Source organism: Oenanthe melanoleuca, chromosome 2 (assembly GCF_029582105.1).
Source record: "Oenanthe melanoleuca isolate GR-GAL-2019-014 chromosome 2, OMel1.0, whole genome shotgun sequence".
In the NCBI taxonomy this organism is placed as follows: Eukaryota; Metazoa; Chordata; class Aves; order Passeriformes; family Muscicapidae; genus Oenanthe; species Oenanthe melanoleuca.
The window spans coordinates 86,250,296-86,263,444 of record NC_079335.1 but is presented as its reverse complement, the minus strand read 5'-3'; the positions used below and the strand labels follow the sequence as shown (position 1 = coordinate 86,263,444).

At 40.6% G+C, this 13,149-nt stretch overlaps 1 protein-coding gene across 9 annotated transcripts in view; it reads right to left on the bottom strand.

Annotated features, from left to right (window-relative positions):
- Positions 1-13,149, bottom strand: part of PHACTR1 (phosphatase and actin regulator 1) — a 297,444-nt gene that overhangs the window by 17,149 nt on the left and 267,146 nt on the right. For all 9 annotated transcript variants that reach the window (XM_056485007.1, XM_056485009.1, XM_056485013.1 and 6 more), the window contains one exon: positions 794-849. In XM_056485007.1, the coding sequence (XP_056340982.1) occupies positions 794-849 (56 nt within the window). The remainder of the gene's footprint in view (positions 1-793; positions 850-13,149) is intronic.

Sequence of the window (13,149 nt, the reverse complement as noted above, 5' to 3'; positions counted from 1 at the left end):
ATGCATTTACTAACTTAAAAGGGGAAGAACTTTTTTTTTTCTGTTTCCAAAGTAACAACAACAATTAGACAAACAGCTTTTTTTTGTTTTTAATATTCAAAACACTTCCATGCGAGTAAAGAAACTGTCATTTTCTTCCTGTTCTTCATGAGGTTATGATAGTTGGACCCAGTCCAGCTTCCCTTGAAGTCAGTGGCAATGTATCTACTAACTTAACTTGGTTCAGGATTTCTAAATGGTATTTTGTCCCTTTAAAATATCACATGCTGAGGATCTACCAGCAAAGTTTTGGCTGATTTAAAGGGAGAATTTCAGGGAAACATTTCAGGGAAATAACCCTGAGTCACACTGGATTCTTTTAAAAATTGAATAAAGGCTCTAGCTAGCATAGATTGCTGTGAAGATTTTTAGGAAAGCTAATCAAGCTATCCCCTAATGTCTTTACTAACTTACAATGGGATTGTTCATCTATATAAATGCTGCATAAAGGAGGCTTTTCAGGATGACTGACCCCCTGTTTGGAATGTCATTCAACATCTGGGGTTTTTTCTCCATAGGTTGCTCATTCTTGTAATTTTACTGACTCTGATTTTAAAGAACTGTTTCTGCAGAATCAGATGTCTTTACAGACTTCCATGATTATTTGCACTTATGATGCCCTTTATTATTTTTTAAATTATTATCAGTGATGCTTACAGAGAATAGTTGAAGTTTATAAAAAATACCAAATGTATATGAAATGTAACCCAAATTATCTGGCTTCAGGTTAAATGTCAGCAGAATCAGGACTTACGTTTCAGTATGTTCCTCTGCTCCAATTCTTCAGCAGTCGGCCTCTGGCTCAGTCGTCTGCGAAAAAAGTCCAAGATCAGTTTTTGGACCATATCATATTCTCCTCAGTTCTCTGCCTTGGAGAGTAACTTTGGGGTGTGAAAGGCAGAACAGAAGCACTGACACTGCTCCATTATGTACTTGGTATGCCTGGACCATGCGTGACACACACCATGCTTCGCTTTCGCAGTTTCCTCTGTTTCAATCCCACGAAAGACAAAATACGTTATGTCATCTTAGGCATGACTCTCCCACCCCTACCCCAGGCAGAGCTGCTGAAAGCTAAGCCACACAGATGTCTCCACTTAATTTCCTTCCCTCCATGCCTGCTTCCTGACTTGCACAAGTGTTTCTAGCTCGGATCCAGCTAACCCTCTCGCTGCCCTCTCGCCAGCCTCCTGACTGCGCCCCGCTTGTTCACACAGCTTGAACACACAGACACAGACAAAACAAGGGACTGTTTGGCAGCACTAAGGGCAGAACAATAGCAGCCCTCCTCATCACACTCACTTCCCTCCTCCTCCTCTTGTGGCTTTTATTAAATCCTATACTGAAGAATCAGTGACTTGCTAGTCAACCTGTATGTAATAGGGTCAACAAACCCCACAATCTTATTATAAATGGGAGCTCTGTACATAGGAATGACCTGAATATTCAGAATACAGAGCAAGTACAAAGGGGTCTTTGCAAAACAAAGTAAACCAGAGAGATGACATCAGAAGTCAGCACTGTTGGGCATCCTCGTACTCTTATCCGAGTCAATGGGAGTTTTGTCAATGATACCAATGACACAAGAGCTTTCTCTTCCTTCAGACTTGGTCACTCAGAGAAATTTCCAACTTCAGGGCTCCAGTCTCTGTCAACTGGACAAGTTTCCCTGTGAGTTATTGGGCACTGATAGGATATGATAAGAATGCTGCATGGCTTCATCTTCTGCAATGAATGTTCCCCTGACCCTGGCACAGCAGCTCCCTGAAATGGAGCTGGCTCTGTAAGGCTGGGTGAGAGATGTCTGACATTGGCTCCTCACCACACAGGGGCTAAGCTGCTGGTGCACATGCATCCCCAGCCTTCTCCAGAGCCAGGAGCTCTTGTAGGTGCCAGTTCAAGACCCCTGCCCCTCATATTGTGTGCAGAGCACAGGGCTGAATGATGCACAAGCACTGGGTAGGAATCCACCTCCTACACCAGCAATTTGAAGGCAGAAACTTTACAGGCACCTGATCTTACAGTCTGAAAATTTCCAGCAGCAGAGGTGATACAAGCCACACTTTACATCATGAAAACAAACCAGCAGAACACAGCCCTATTTCAGTGTAGGATTTGGAGTCAGGAGCTTTGTCCCTTTCTCATGGCAGATCCAACATTTACGTCATAAGAAAAGTGTTAAAAGGGACAGAAACTGATCCTTAACTCAGAAGCAAAGAATGTCTGCAAAGTACTTTGAAGACAGAAAGTGCTATTCAAGTGCTTGCTATTACCATCTTCAAGACAGAGTAGCTGCTGCTAATGGGAGACTTTGCCTTAAGACTGTGAAGCAATTAAAACTACTACATTTCTAGCATCACATGAGAATCAAAAAGAAAAAGTTGCCACTTTTAGCCCACCACATGTGCCTGTAGGAACTGTATTATAAATTATGCTTTTCAAGAGGATGCATCAGAGGGATGTTCAGGATGAACTCCAGCCATCAAGCATGTGGATGGCTTCTACAGAAACAAACATCATAGTAAAAGGAGAAAGAAAAAAAACCCTCCCAAAAGTCCTCCCATTTCCAAGAACACAGGAATTGAAGGACTCAGATAAATGCTCTGCCACAAACAGTTCACACTAGGACATTTCTGACAGAAGGCAGAAGTTTTATCTATCTACAGAAGTGATTTGCAACAAGGATCACATCTTCCATGTGTTTAGTGAGGTACCTGCCATTAAATAGATGCATTTAAACTAAGCTTTCACTGCATGTTACACTGCACATCATGGATTCCACTCAAGAGGACAGAGATTTCCTCCAAGTATGCCCTTGTTATTATATGTACCCTCTATTCCTGTGCTGCTCAGGACCTATAGACCATGGGATTCTTCCCCACACTGTCTGGTAGGGTGCCTAGTGAAAGCCAGCTGAAGATACCCATGTTCCCCATCAAGAGTCAAATTACTCTGTAGATTCCATTACCCACCCTTTTCAGTCTGCAGAGTGCTCCTACCTAAATGGTGGCTGCCACTTTTAAGTGATGCACAGCAGAAAAAGCCATGCCACGTTGGATAGATTCATTCATGGATCATCAATCCCTTCTGGAGTTTTATAATCCCAAGAATTTTTAATAATGTGACTTAGGCAGTAGGAGAAGCTAAGGTATTCTTGTAGTGGAATAAAATCCTAATTAGTCCGTACAATGCAAGCAGTAAAGCAGCACTGGAGGATGAAGAAGGTCATGAATAGAAGCCATGGAGGTTCTTGGCCTCCAGTACCAGTGTCTGCTTTCATCTCCATGAACTGCTGTTACATTCCCATTTCCATCCTCCTTCAGGACTGACTCAGCCTGCTCCTGCTCCTTCATTGTAAGTCCCTCCTTGATGAGCTCTTCAAATAAACCCAGACCCTTCCTCAGCCCTTCCCTTCCAAGCTCTCCCAATTATCTCTTTTCATGGTCTCTTGCTCATTTAATTTAATTCTGTCTCACACTGTTACAGTGGCTTCTGCCCCCAAACTATTGGGGCTTTACAAACTCCTCCACCAGCTCCTCAGAACAGCACCATTTCAGCTCTTGTTTCTTGCTGCCTAATTTCTAGGCTTGCCAGATGTTGAGCAGCTGTTAACATCTCTGTTAATCTTTGAAGATCTTGATACTAGTTACAGATAATGTAAATCAAAAACACAAGCAGCTCTTGCTTTATTACTATGGCTGCAAAGAAACGTTTTTTCCTTTCACACTTAATTTCAGCGCACCATCTCCAGCATAGAGCTCTGACCTTGGCAAACATCAGTGGTGATAGCTCCCCTCTTCTGCCTTCTTTCCTGTCCTGCCCAGAATAAAAAGTGGCTAATGAAGCCCACCTAGCTTGCAGAGGTTGATTTCAGTAGTTTGATTGCTGGCTTGCTGCTGTGCCTTATTTCATTTAACATCACAGGGGCTGCATGAGGCAGTCAGGAGGCCACAGGTCAGGAAAAAGGTGTCTCATTAGCAGCACAATCAGAATAAACGGGAGAAAATGGAGGTGGGGAAGGAACCTGGTGCCACAGCAAAGAATGGATCTGCTTGTGCAAACTGTAAGGATGGAGTGAGATGTGTGATGCTGCTGTTCATCAGAAAGGTAACTCTGGCTGTTTCATCAAACTGAGTGAGTGCAGGTGTCTAACCAAGGAACAGGGGAGACAGACCTTGAGTAACCACCTCTAACTGCACTTCCTGTATTTAAAATGTTCATGTGTGAACATGCCTGACTTTCACTGTGCTGTCCATACAGTTTTGCAATATGTTTCAGGCATTCAAGAGGACAGGAAATTTTTTTGCAATTTGTGCTTTATAATGTATTGCTTGGTTTATACTTCATACATTTTGGCAATATTGATTACAACAGTTTTGCAAATACACTGTGACAAAGGTTTTACTACAAAGGAAACCTTCCTAAGATTTATGGTGACATAAGGAAAGCCTTGCTATGATTACACTGAAAAAATCATATCCAAATGAGTTTGCCAGTAAAAAATACAAGTTTGCTCACATTTACAAAGATAAACTTGACAGCAAATCAATTTTCTGAATTAATTCTCGGCATGATTAAATGTATCACACTCCTTTGCTAGACAATAAGAGCTGAGGAGTTCTTTATAAGAACAGTGTATAGTGAAGCTTATTTTGTTGGGTGTTTTTGTTTGCTTGTTCTTTTGAATTTACTCTGGGCTAGGCTGGTCACAATATGGCAGATAAGTAAGAGTTTGGAGCTAGAAGGGACAATCATGCAAAATCAATTGCTGTAGATCTAAATTATTGGCTGGTGCTGGTGAAATCTCTTCAGGGAGCAACAGGAAAGAAAGGCAGCATTTTCACTGATGGATGCTACTGTTTAGAGCCTCCCAAACAAACTGAGAACTGAGAATGAAAAGTTTCTGCTCTATGTGTCAGTGTTCTGAAGGAGTAATAAAAGGAAAAACATCTCCTTGGGCACGACAAAACACTTAAATGAAGTACACAGTGATGCTTACCCTGCTCTGCAGTGTGGCCACTCCCCAAGGGCTCTCAGGACAGCAGCCAACCCATTGTGGGGCCTCAGCTCAGATTTTTGCAGCCCTTTTGTCTGGCAGCACCTTTGAAGCAAGATGCTCCTGGCTGCCTTGGCTGTCCCCTATGAGGAGTCATAGGTTTTCTCTCCTTGATCTCTTGTTTTGCTGTGGATGAGCCCCAGGAAAAAGCAGGCTCGTGTCATCCAGCTTGTTGTTATGTGAACAGGATGATGTGGGATGTGTTTTCTGTGTACCAGGAATTCATCTTTGCCTCTGACCAGCGGACAAGTAAATTTAAGAGCCTAGTATGGGGTCATATAATACATGGCTTGCCAGAAAATGATTCCCCATACACTTGCCATGCTTATTAACTGTGAGTGTTTGCAGACACAAAAGGCAGGACTCAGCAGCTCTCCAATGCTTCAGTGGTGACATCTGGTGTGTGGGACCCACAAACAGAACTGGTGGACACGACATGGCACACAGCAGTACGGTGAGATGTCCAGAATATCCCCAAGGCATCTCTGAGCCAAGTCCTGCTCACACAGCTCATGACTTAAGCCACCCTGATGTAAAATAACGCCTGAGCACAGTGGGGCATAACCTCTGAAGCAACTCTTAAATTTATTTTGTACGTGCAAATATCTTTAATCAGCTGCAACTGGGCTCATACTACCCCAGACATTGCTCTAACAGAGCAGTAAATCTGAGCTGGGCACATGAGAAGCCAGCTGCTACCAAGAACTACTTGTCACATTGCTCTTTAGCTGACATAAACAAGCATTACTGAAGCCAGTGGAACTGCACTGATTTACATCAGCGAAATAATTCCACATGAGGAAAATTCAATGGGAGTAAAGAGTCTTAATTTACCTTGTGTTTCCCAATAATAATAATGCTGATAGCAAAGTAAAATTGATGAAGTAAAGGCTGTCAGAGGCTCTTTGCACTCCATGCCATATACAGAAAAGTCAGAAAAAAAAAAAAAAAAAAAAAAGAGAAAAAAAATCTTGTATTTGCTTTTACCAGCTAACTGTTAGCAGAGGGCAGGAATGAACTACCTCCTTTCCTTACATCACTGAACAATGAGCAAAAAATTATTGTAAGCCTGAAGGCTCACTTTCTCTGAAATGTCAGCCCAGATTTTGCCAGCCATACTGTAGAGTCTGCAGAAGACTATCATTCTCCTAAAGAGGATTTATATAATGGGATTTAAAAAAAATACAGTTTTATCAATGAGTGAATATACTGAAGGCATATTAAATAGAAAGTCCCAACCCAAAGAAGCAAGTGTAACAGTTTTATATCAATAAAATTATTGCACTAGACTCCATTAAGATGTTTGCTAATCTCTAGGATTATGTCTTTCTTTAAGCTCTCTCACAGGTAAACATGACAAGTCTCCTGGTATCAGTCATGATAATACACTTTATAACTCCTTTTCCTGAGAAATTAGGGCAATAAAATCATAAGGAGTGTTTGCCACGATTCAGTTACCACGTAATGACTGCTCTCCACTTCCCCGTTGATTTAAAATATTCAGCCTCTGGGAGATGGTGATGCTTCTGCAGCTATAAAGAAGCCTGTGGCAATGACTAAAGCAGACCAACGTGGGCAGAGATGCCTGTTCATCCCTAGCAAAATAGGTGAAGCACCACTGTGACAGTTTAGCAGGTAGGCAATTTTGGTAGGAGGTGTTTGCTTTTGGTGAAAGTCTAAAAAAACTGCTAAGTATCAGTTATATAAGACAAACTTTCTGATGGTGCCTTACTGGCAAGGTACTACTTCTGCCTTGGTATCCCAGCGTGTTCCCTGGGCTTTTGATTGTGTTCCCTTGACATTTGATCCAGGATAGCTACAACAGTCCCTGGGGAGAGAGGCAATGCTTTAGTGCATTTAGTGCATTTAGCATTAGTGCACTGCAAGAAATACAGAACAGTCTGGAATGTGAGCCAAGCAAATTATATTTCCCGTAACACATCTGCAGTTGTGTTTCCAGCTGGGCTCTACAGGAAAATCAGATTTACAACTGAAATTATTCAGGCTTTAATTCAGGCTCTAAGCAGTCATTTACTACCCCCTAAAATTATCCTTATCCCAGACTTGATTTTGTGTTGAGAAACAGCTTCAATACAGACTTTAAAGCCCCGATTAGTCTAGATTGCAGTGAGGATTTTTGGGAAAACTAATCAGCAATTTTTCTGCTTGCTCAAGCATCTGTGTATAGTGAAAAATATAACCAAGCTGGCTCTTTGTTTAAAACTCTTACAACTGACCAATTTGTTTTCCCATTCTTTAGATCATGTGAATCTATTCTTGAGTCATGGCTCAAATGATGCCATTTTTTCTGGTTCAGCTCATTGAAGGATTGAATTATTATGATTTGGACTTATTCTTTGGAAAGTTACAAGCTTCCTGAGAAAGAACTGTCTGCCCAGAGTAGGTCTCCTGGGAAAAGAGAATCATATTAAAAATGCAGATTTTGGCAATTCATTATGTTTTCATAAGGTTAAAATCTTGTTCATCATATATAGAACAAATTTATTTAAAATACCCAAATAAAGCAGATTTATTTTGGGCCATGAACTCTGTATTTTGTTAAAAGAAATAAAGCAACAACTAGATAGCCCTGTAACTCTGACTAGAAACAGTGTGAATAATGACATACCCAGGTCATTAGTCTTCCATTAGACTACTGCCACAATGCAGACACCTGCATTTTCCCAAGGAATTACTTCATTTCTTTTCTAAAGATAATGTCAAGCAGTGAACAGACATACAAACCCAGATTTTTGCCCCAAGTTCAATAATACTAACTGGGAAATGCCTACAGGTTTGTGGAACATTGCAAGATCACACCTCACACCTCAAGCTCTAAAATGGAGCCTCCTCCTTTCATTACTGTGCTGTTCCATTAACGTCAAAGCTCTCAGCCAAATCCTGGCTTTTCACATAAAATACCATCATGTAAGTTTAAATGATTAAAAAAAAAGCATGGTTGAATTAAGATAGTTATATCACATAAGCTTTGCAGCATTACTTCTCAAATCTCTTATCCCTAGTCCCAAGAACAAAATATCTAACAACTGCAGTGGGAAACAAAGAACAATCTTTTTAGAAGAGGGAATTTACTATGTAGCTAATTCAAGAAAGTATTTCTGGAACAATAATAATGGGATATTTTTGAGTACTAGAAATCTAGAGTGAAAAATGTACTAAATACTGGTTGAAAATCTAAAGCATGCCAGAAAAAACAGATGGATGTTAGGACCCATTGTAATAGAGAAAAAATTGTTCTAAAATGTTAGCAATTGTCCTTCTGTTGTCTATACAGCATTGTTCAAGGTCAATCTGTGAAGGACTTGAGTAAAATGGCTTCAAAAAGAATCAATCTGAGCTGAACAGATATGGTTGCTGTCTACAGGCATTATTGAATGGTTTGTATTAAAATCTCTCTGTAGTAATATTATTTTGTCTCTGTGAACAAATATACTTATAGCAGTGAATAAAAATCACACTCTTAAAAGCAGAGCCATCTCCAACTATGAGCCAGAAGAGCAGAATCCCCTTCTCAGTTGGAATTCTCCCTACCTGGCTTCTGATGCTCAGGGAAGCTTGGATGTTGGAACATATTTGATACAGGAATAAAGCAGTTATTCTGTATATGTGGCATAGTCTTGGGATGGAGACAAAAAGCAATGCTTTAGGTGGCAAGAAGTTCTGTGGGACCAGGGAAGAAAACAGGGAGGGAAGCTGAAGGGTGACAATGAAAGCACAGCCCCATTCCCCAAAGCTCTTCACCTTCTAAAGCCCCAGTGATCTTTCCCACTACAACACTCGGTTCTAAGGATCCTCTCCTGACAAATCTGCTGCCACAAAATTAAATGCAACCTATCCTGAGAAGCAGCTGCTGGCTCTGAGGAAGGGTTGGGGCTGAAACACATCATGGAGGAACTGTCATCCCCATATTTAATCAGCTTGAAGATCAGACCCCCTGTGGACCAGAGTGACTGCATGGTATTTATCTATGGACCACAGTGACATGACCTGTGCATTAACAGGTATGATACACATCTAACAGTGACATGACCTGTGCATTAACAGGTATGATACACATCTAACAGTGACATGACCTGTGCATTAACAGGTATGATACACATCTAGCACTGCCAATACAACTGTTTAATGCAACTGTTTAATGCAAAAAGCAGAAGCACCTTATCTTCTTATTCACATGTGCACTAACAGAACTGTAACCCTAAAAAAAAAAGTCAGCCAGGGACATTTCAAACATATAAACAAATAAACCAGCTTTGCTTGGCAGTCCAAATAATCTATGACCAAAATGGAAAATCTCAATCCAAAATGTAAAAAGCTGTTCATTTTAAGGAAGGATATCTCAGTGGGGAGCTTCTCCAGCTTGCAGATGTCAATCTGAACATACACACAGCCAACTTGATAAAGTCTCGTCTGTTACCACAGCAGCTACAGACCACTTAAAGTACAGAAAGGTGAATTACCATAGAATGGTTTGGGTTGGAAAGGACCTTAATGGCTTGGTCTAGTTCCAACCTCTCTGCCATGGGCAGGAACACCTTCCACTAGACCAGGTTGCCCAAAGCCCCATTCCAACCTGGCCTTGAACACTTCCAGGGATGAGAGTACCTCAGCTTCTCTGGGCAACCTGTTCCAGTGCATCTCTAGCCTCACAGAAAATAATTTCTTACTAATATTTAATTCAAAACCACTGTCTTTCAGTTTAAAGCCATCCCTCCTTGTCCCCCCTTTTCACATGCCCTTATTAAAAAAAAAGTCTCCATCTCACTTGAGAACCCCCTTTAGGCACTGTAAGGCTGCTCTAAGGTCTCCCTGGAGTCTTCTCCAGGCTGAACACCCCCAGCTCTCTCAGCCTGTATCACATACACCCCCTGCCCATATTAGTCTGTTGTAGAACATTTTTCCAGTGCCAGCATGAAGAAAGGCAAATGAACAATAGCATGGGAATAAAATTAATCCCCAAGAAGGCATTTTACACTGGTAATGTAAAAAAAAAGCAACTCATACCCTTTCTGCTAAATGAATCAAAAGCTAAAATACTCAGTGACTTGGAACAGGCACAATATAGGACCTCCAAATAAAAGCTTTTATAGCAGAAGCTAGCAGTGTTAGCAATTCAAAACCACAATAATTCAGTTTCTAGTAGAAAAGATGCATAGGAAATAGCATGGTGCCCGTACTTTGTCTTGTTACTGATGTGGAAAATTCCTGGAAGTAAACAAATTTGAGAGCTTTAAGAGCAATTAACTATTTTTATGTCAGAGAGATTTCAGTTCCCCAGACTGTAGTACTTCAGATCCTCAGACTTCACGAAAGGCAGGTGATAAATAGCAGTAACTTTTTGTAAAGGGCTTTGCCTAAAATTTTGAGTTGAAGATTAAGAATTAGGACTGTCTGAAATGTTTGTGATAAACTAAAATTGCTGGAAAATTGAGTTCTAGAAGGTCAGAAATTATCTGCAAGGTGAGGTCAAACTTAGTACTTTCATCTGAAAAAAAACAACTCACTAGACACACTTTTCTTAAAAACAATAAAATTTAAAAAGCATTAAAAATGCACTAGACAATATTTAATTCTGATGTGAAATGCTAGTTTTTCAGAGTGTAATTAAAAAATTAATGATGCCTCTACTTGCTATTTTTAGTCATTTTCCCTACTCCACTTGTTAATTATTTTGTTCCATTTGAGTACCAAATGCAAAAAAACTCTTATTCAGTCACGTCCAGTAGACATAACTCTTCTTCCAACAACTGCTACAGTGATTCCAAGCACAAATCTACTGAGCTGGATTACAAGGAGAACTCCTTCCCACACCTGCATGGCAAATTTCAGTGGAGGTGCCTTGGCCATTCCTCACCATTTAATGGGATACCTGCTGGTCAGCCCAGGACTTTGCATGTTTTACAACACTGATCTTTTGTATCTGCATCACCAACTGCACAATAATTTCTTATCTTCCTAGAGAATGTCATGTTTCACCACCCTATCCAGAGATTTGCACATTGTACAAATTCCCAGCTGGTGTGTATTTAACACCTTCACTGCCAGAGCCTACTTCTGCCTCTATGCATTAGCAATGGTCAGAAACAATTTTTAAAACAATCTCATGGAATGTCAATAAAAACATGCAGCACCAGAGACAGAAAATAGCAAAAATGTCTAGCTTTAAAAACAAAACCAGATGAAATTATTTACCTGGTTAAAATTTTAAAACCTCATGCCTTAGGAAATGCATATTTGCTATTTTGATTATTTCACAGTTATATCATCATCTTTAGGTTCAAATCTAGTGGCCTAAAAGCATAACAAAATATTTTTTACTCAGGAGAATTCTTGTCCCATCTGCCTTTTCTTCTCTGGAAGTTACTGAGCTACACATAATTACCTGGAGGCTAAATTTGGACTACACAGTGATAAGCTTTTTTTCTGTTGTTGCTTTGTACATATTTCCACAGCAAAACAAATGGAATGTTATAAAGAGGCTTATCACATCAAATAGGGAATTAGCAGCAGGAATCAATAATCTCCAAAGTAACAAAGATCCTATTTCCAGGTAAATACGCTTAACTTCAAAATAAACACCCCCCCACCTCTTGTGAAACAAAAAGACTTCCAGAGGGACATTCAAACCCTCTGTGCTGTGCTGAGCAGGCTGCAGCCTTTCTCTTTGTCCCCTGCATAGTGTGACATCAGCTCTTAATATTTTCTCCCTTTAGTTTTGAGAGCTCTGTTCAGCCCCTACTAAAGTTTCTCTACACTCATTTTCCAACTACAGGTGCCTGTACTCTTGCCTGCACATTCCCCTGTTCCACCTGACACTTTATCAATGTGAAAACCTGCTTCATTACCCCAATCTAGCTGCTGAGGTGATACCAGTATTCTTTACATTAATTTTTTCCCTAACTAGAGGTGATGTTGAACTACAGTGGGGGAGGGAATGCCCAATGACATCTTCCATCTTCTGTATATAATATGGGAGAGAAAATTAGTCCTGGCCCTGTTGACCTAAAGAATCATTTCTTCTTTACACTTCAGACACTTCACTTCTTAAATCTCATTGGGAAAGTGTTGTAGGTATCTTCCCTGTGATATTTCTGATGAGGGTGCTATCCAAGCCCACATTTTTTGCCATTGTTTGCTGTCTAAAGAAAGACTGCATTACATTGGTGACTATTTTTTGAGCTCCTTGCTGAACAGCTTTGCAGCTGGCATTCAGGCAGAAAGGCTGAAGAAAATGAATATTTAAAATACTTCGCACTCAAGCCGAGCACAGTATGTTTGTTCATGGCTGCTAACATGCCATAGGAGAAGCCTGAATTTCCCTGCAGGGCACACTCAAATGCCAAGGCTGAAATACCTCTGTGCTGGGCATTCAGTGCCCTGGTTTTGTGGCATACACTTTTTTCTGCATATCTAGCTGCAGTGATGGCAAGGACAGGGAAAAAGGTTTCAAAGGAAATCATCACAGTCACCCTGATAAAAACCCTTTCTAAGTATTTACTGATGATGCACAATGTATTCATGCACCTACTGCTATGAGAGCCTGCAGATTGACTAAAACATGCTGGCTAGGATGGCCTGGGCAGACAGACAGTGTTTGCCTCCCAGTTCTGCTCCACTTCTTTATTAGTTTAAAACATGCAATTTCTCATTCATCCACATTGAGCTGAAGTAAAAGGATGCACCCTCTCAAGCCCTCCTTCCAGCCCCAATGGCCATAGCCATGTGGACTTGTGTTTTGCTTTACAGGCAGACTGAATTTACACCTGTAGCCTATAGTTTATTGGGTGGTAAGCCTACTCTCATGGCTGGAGACTATCCAATGTTAATAACAACTTTGCTCAGCTGAGACCAGCTAATGAACAGCAGCTGCTAAGGAACAGATGTAGGGCAGAATGTCACACCACTACTACATTTTATCAGCTTTTCAAACTCCACTGAACAGTGTTTTTAGCAAAATGTGCATTAAATGCACACTTCCACTCTGTTTTCTTCTTTAGAGACATCAGAAGACTGCTGTACAATGCATTACTGGT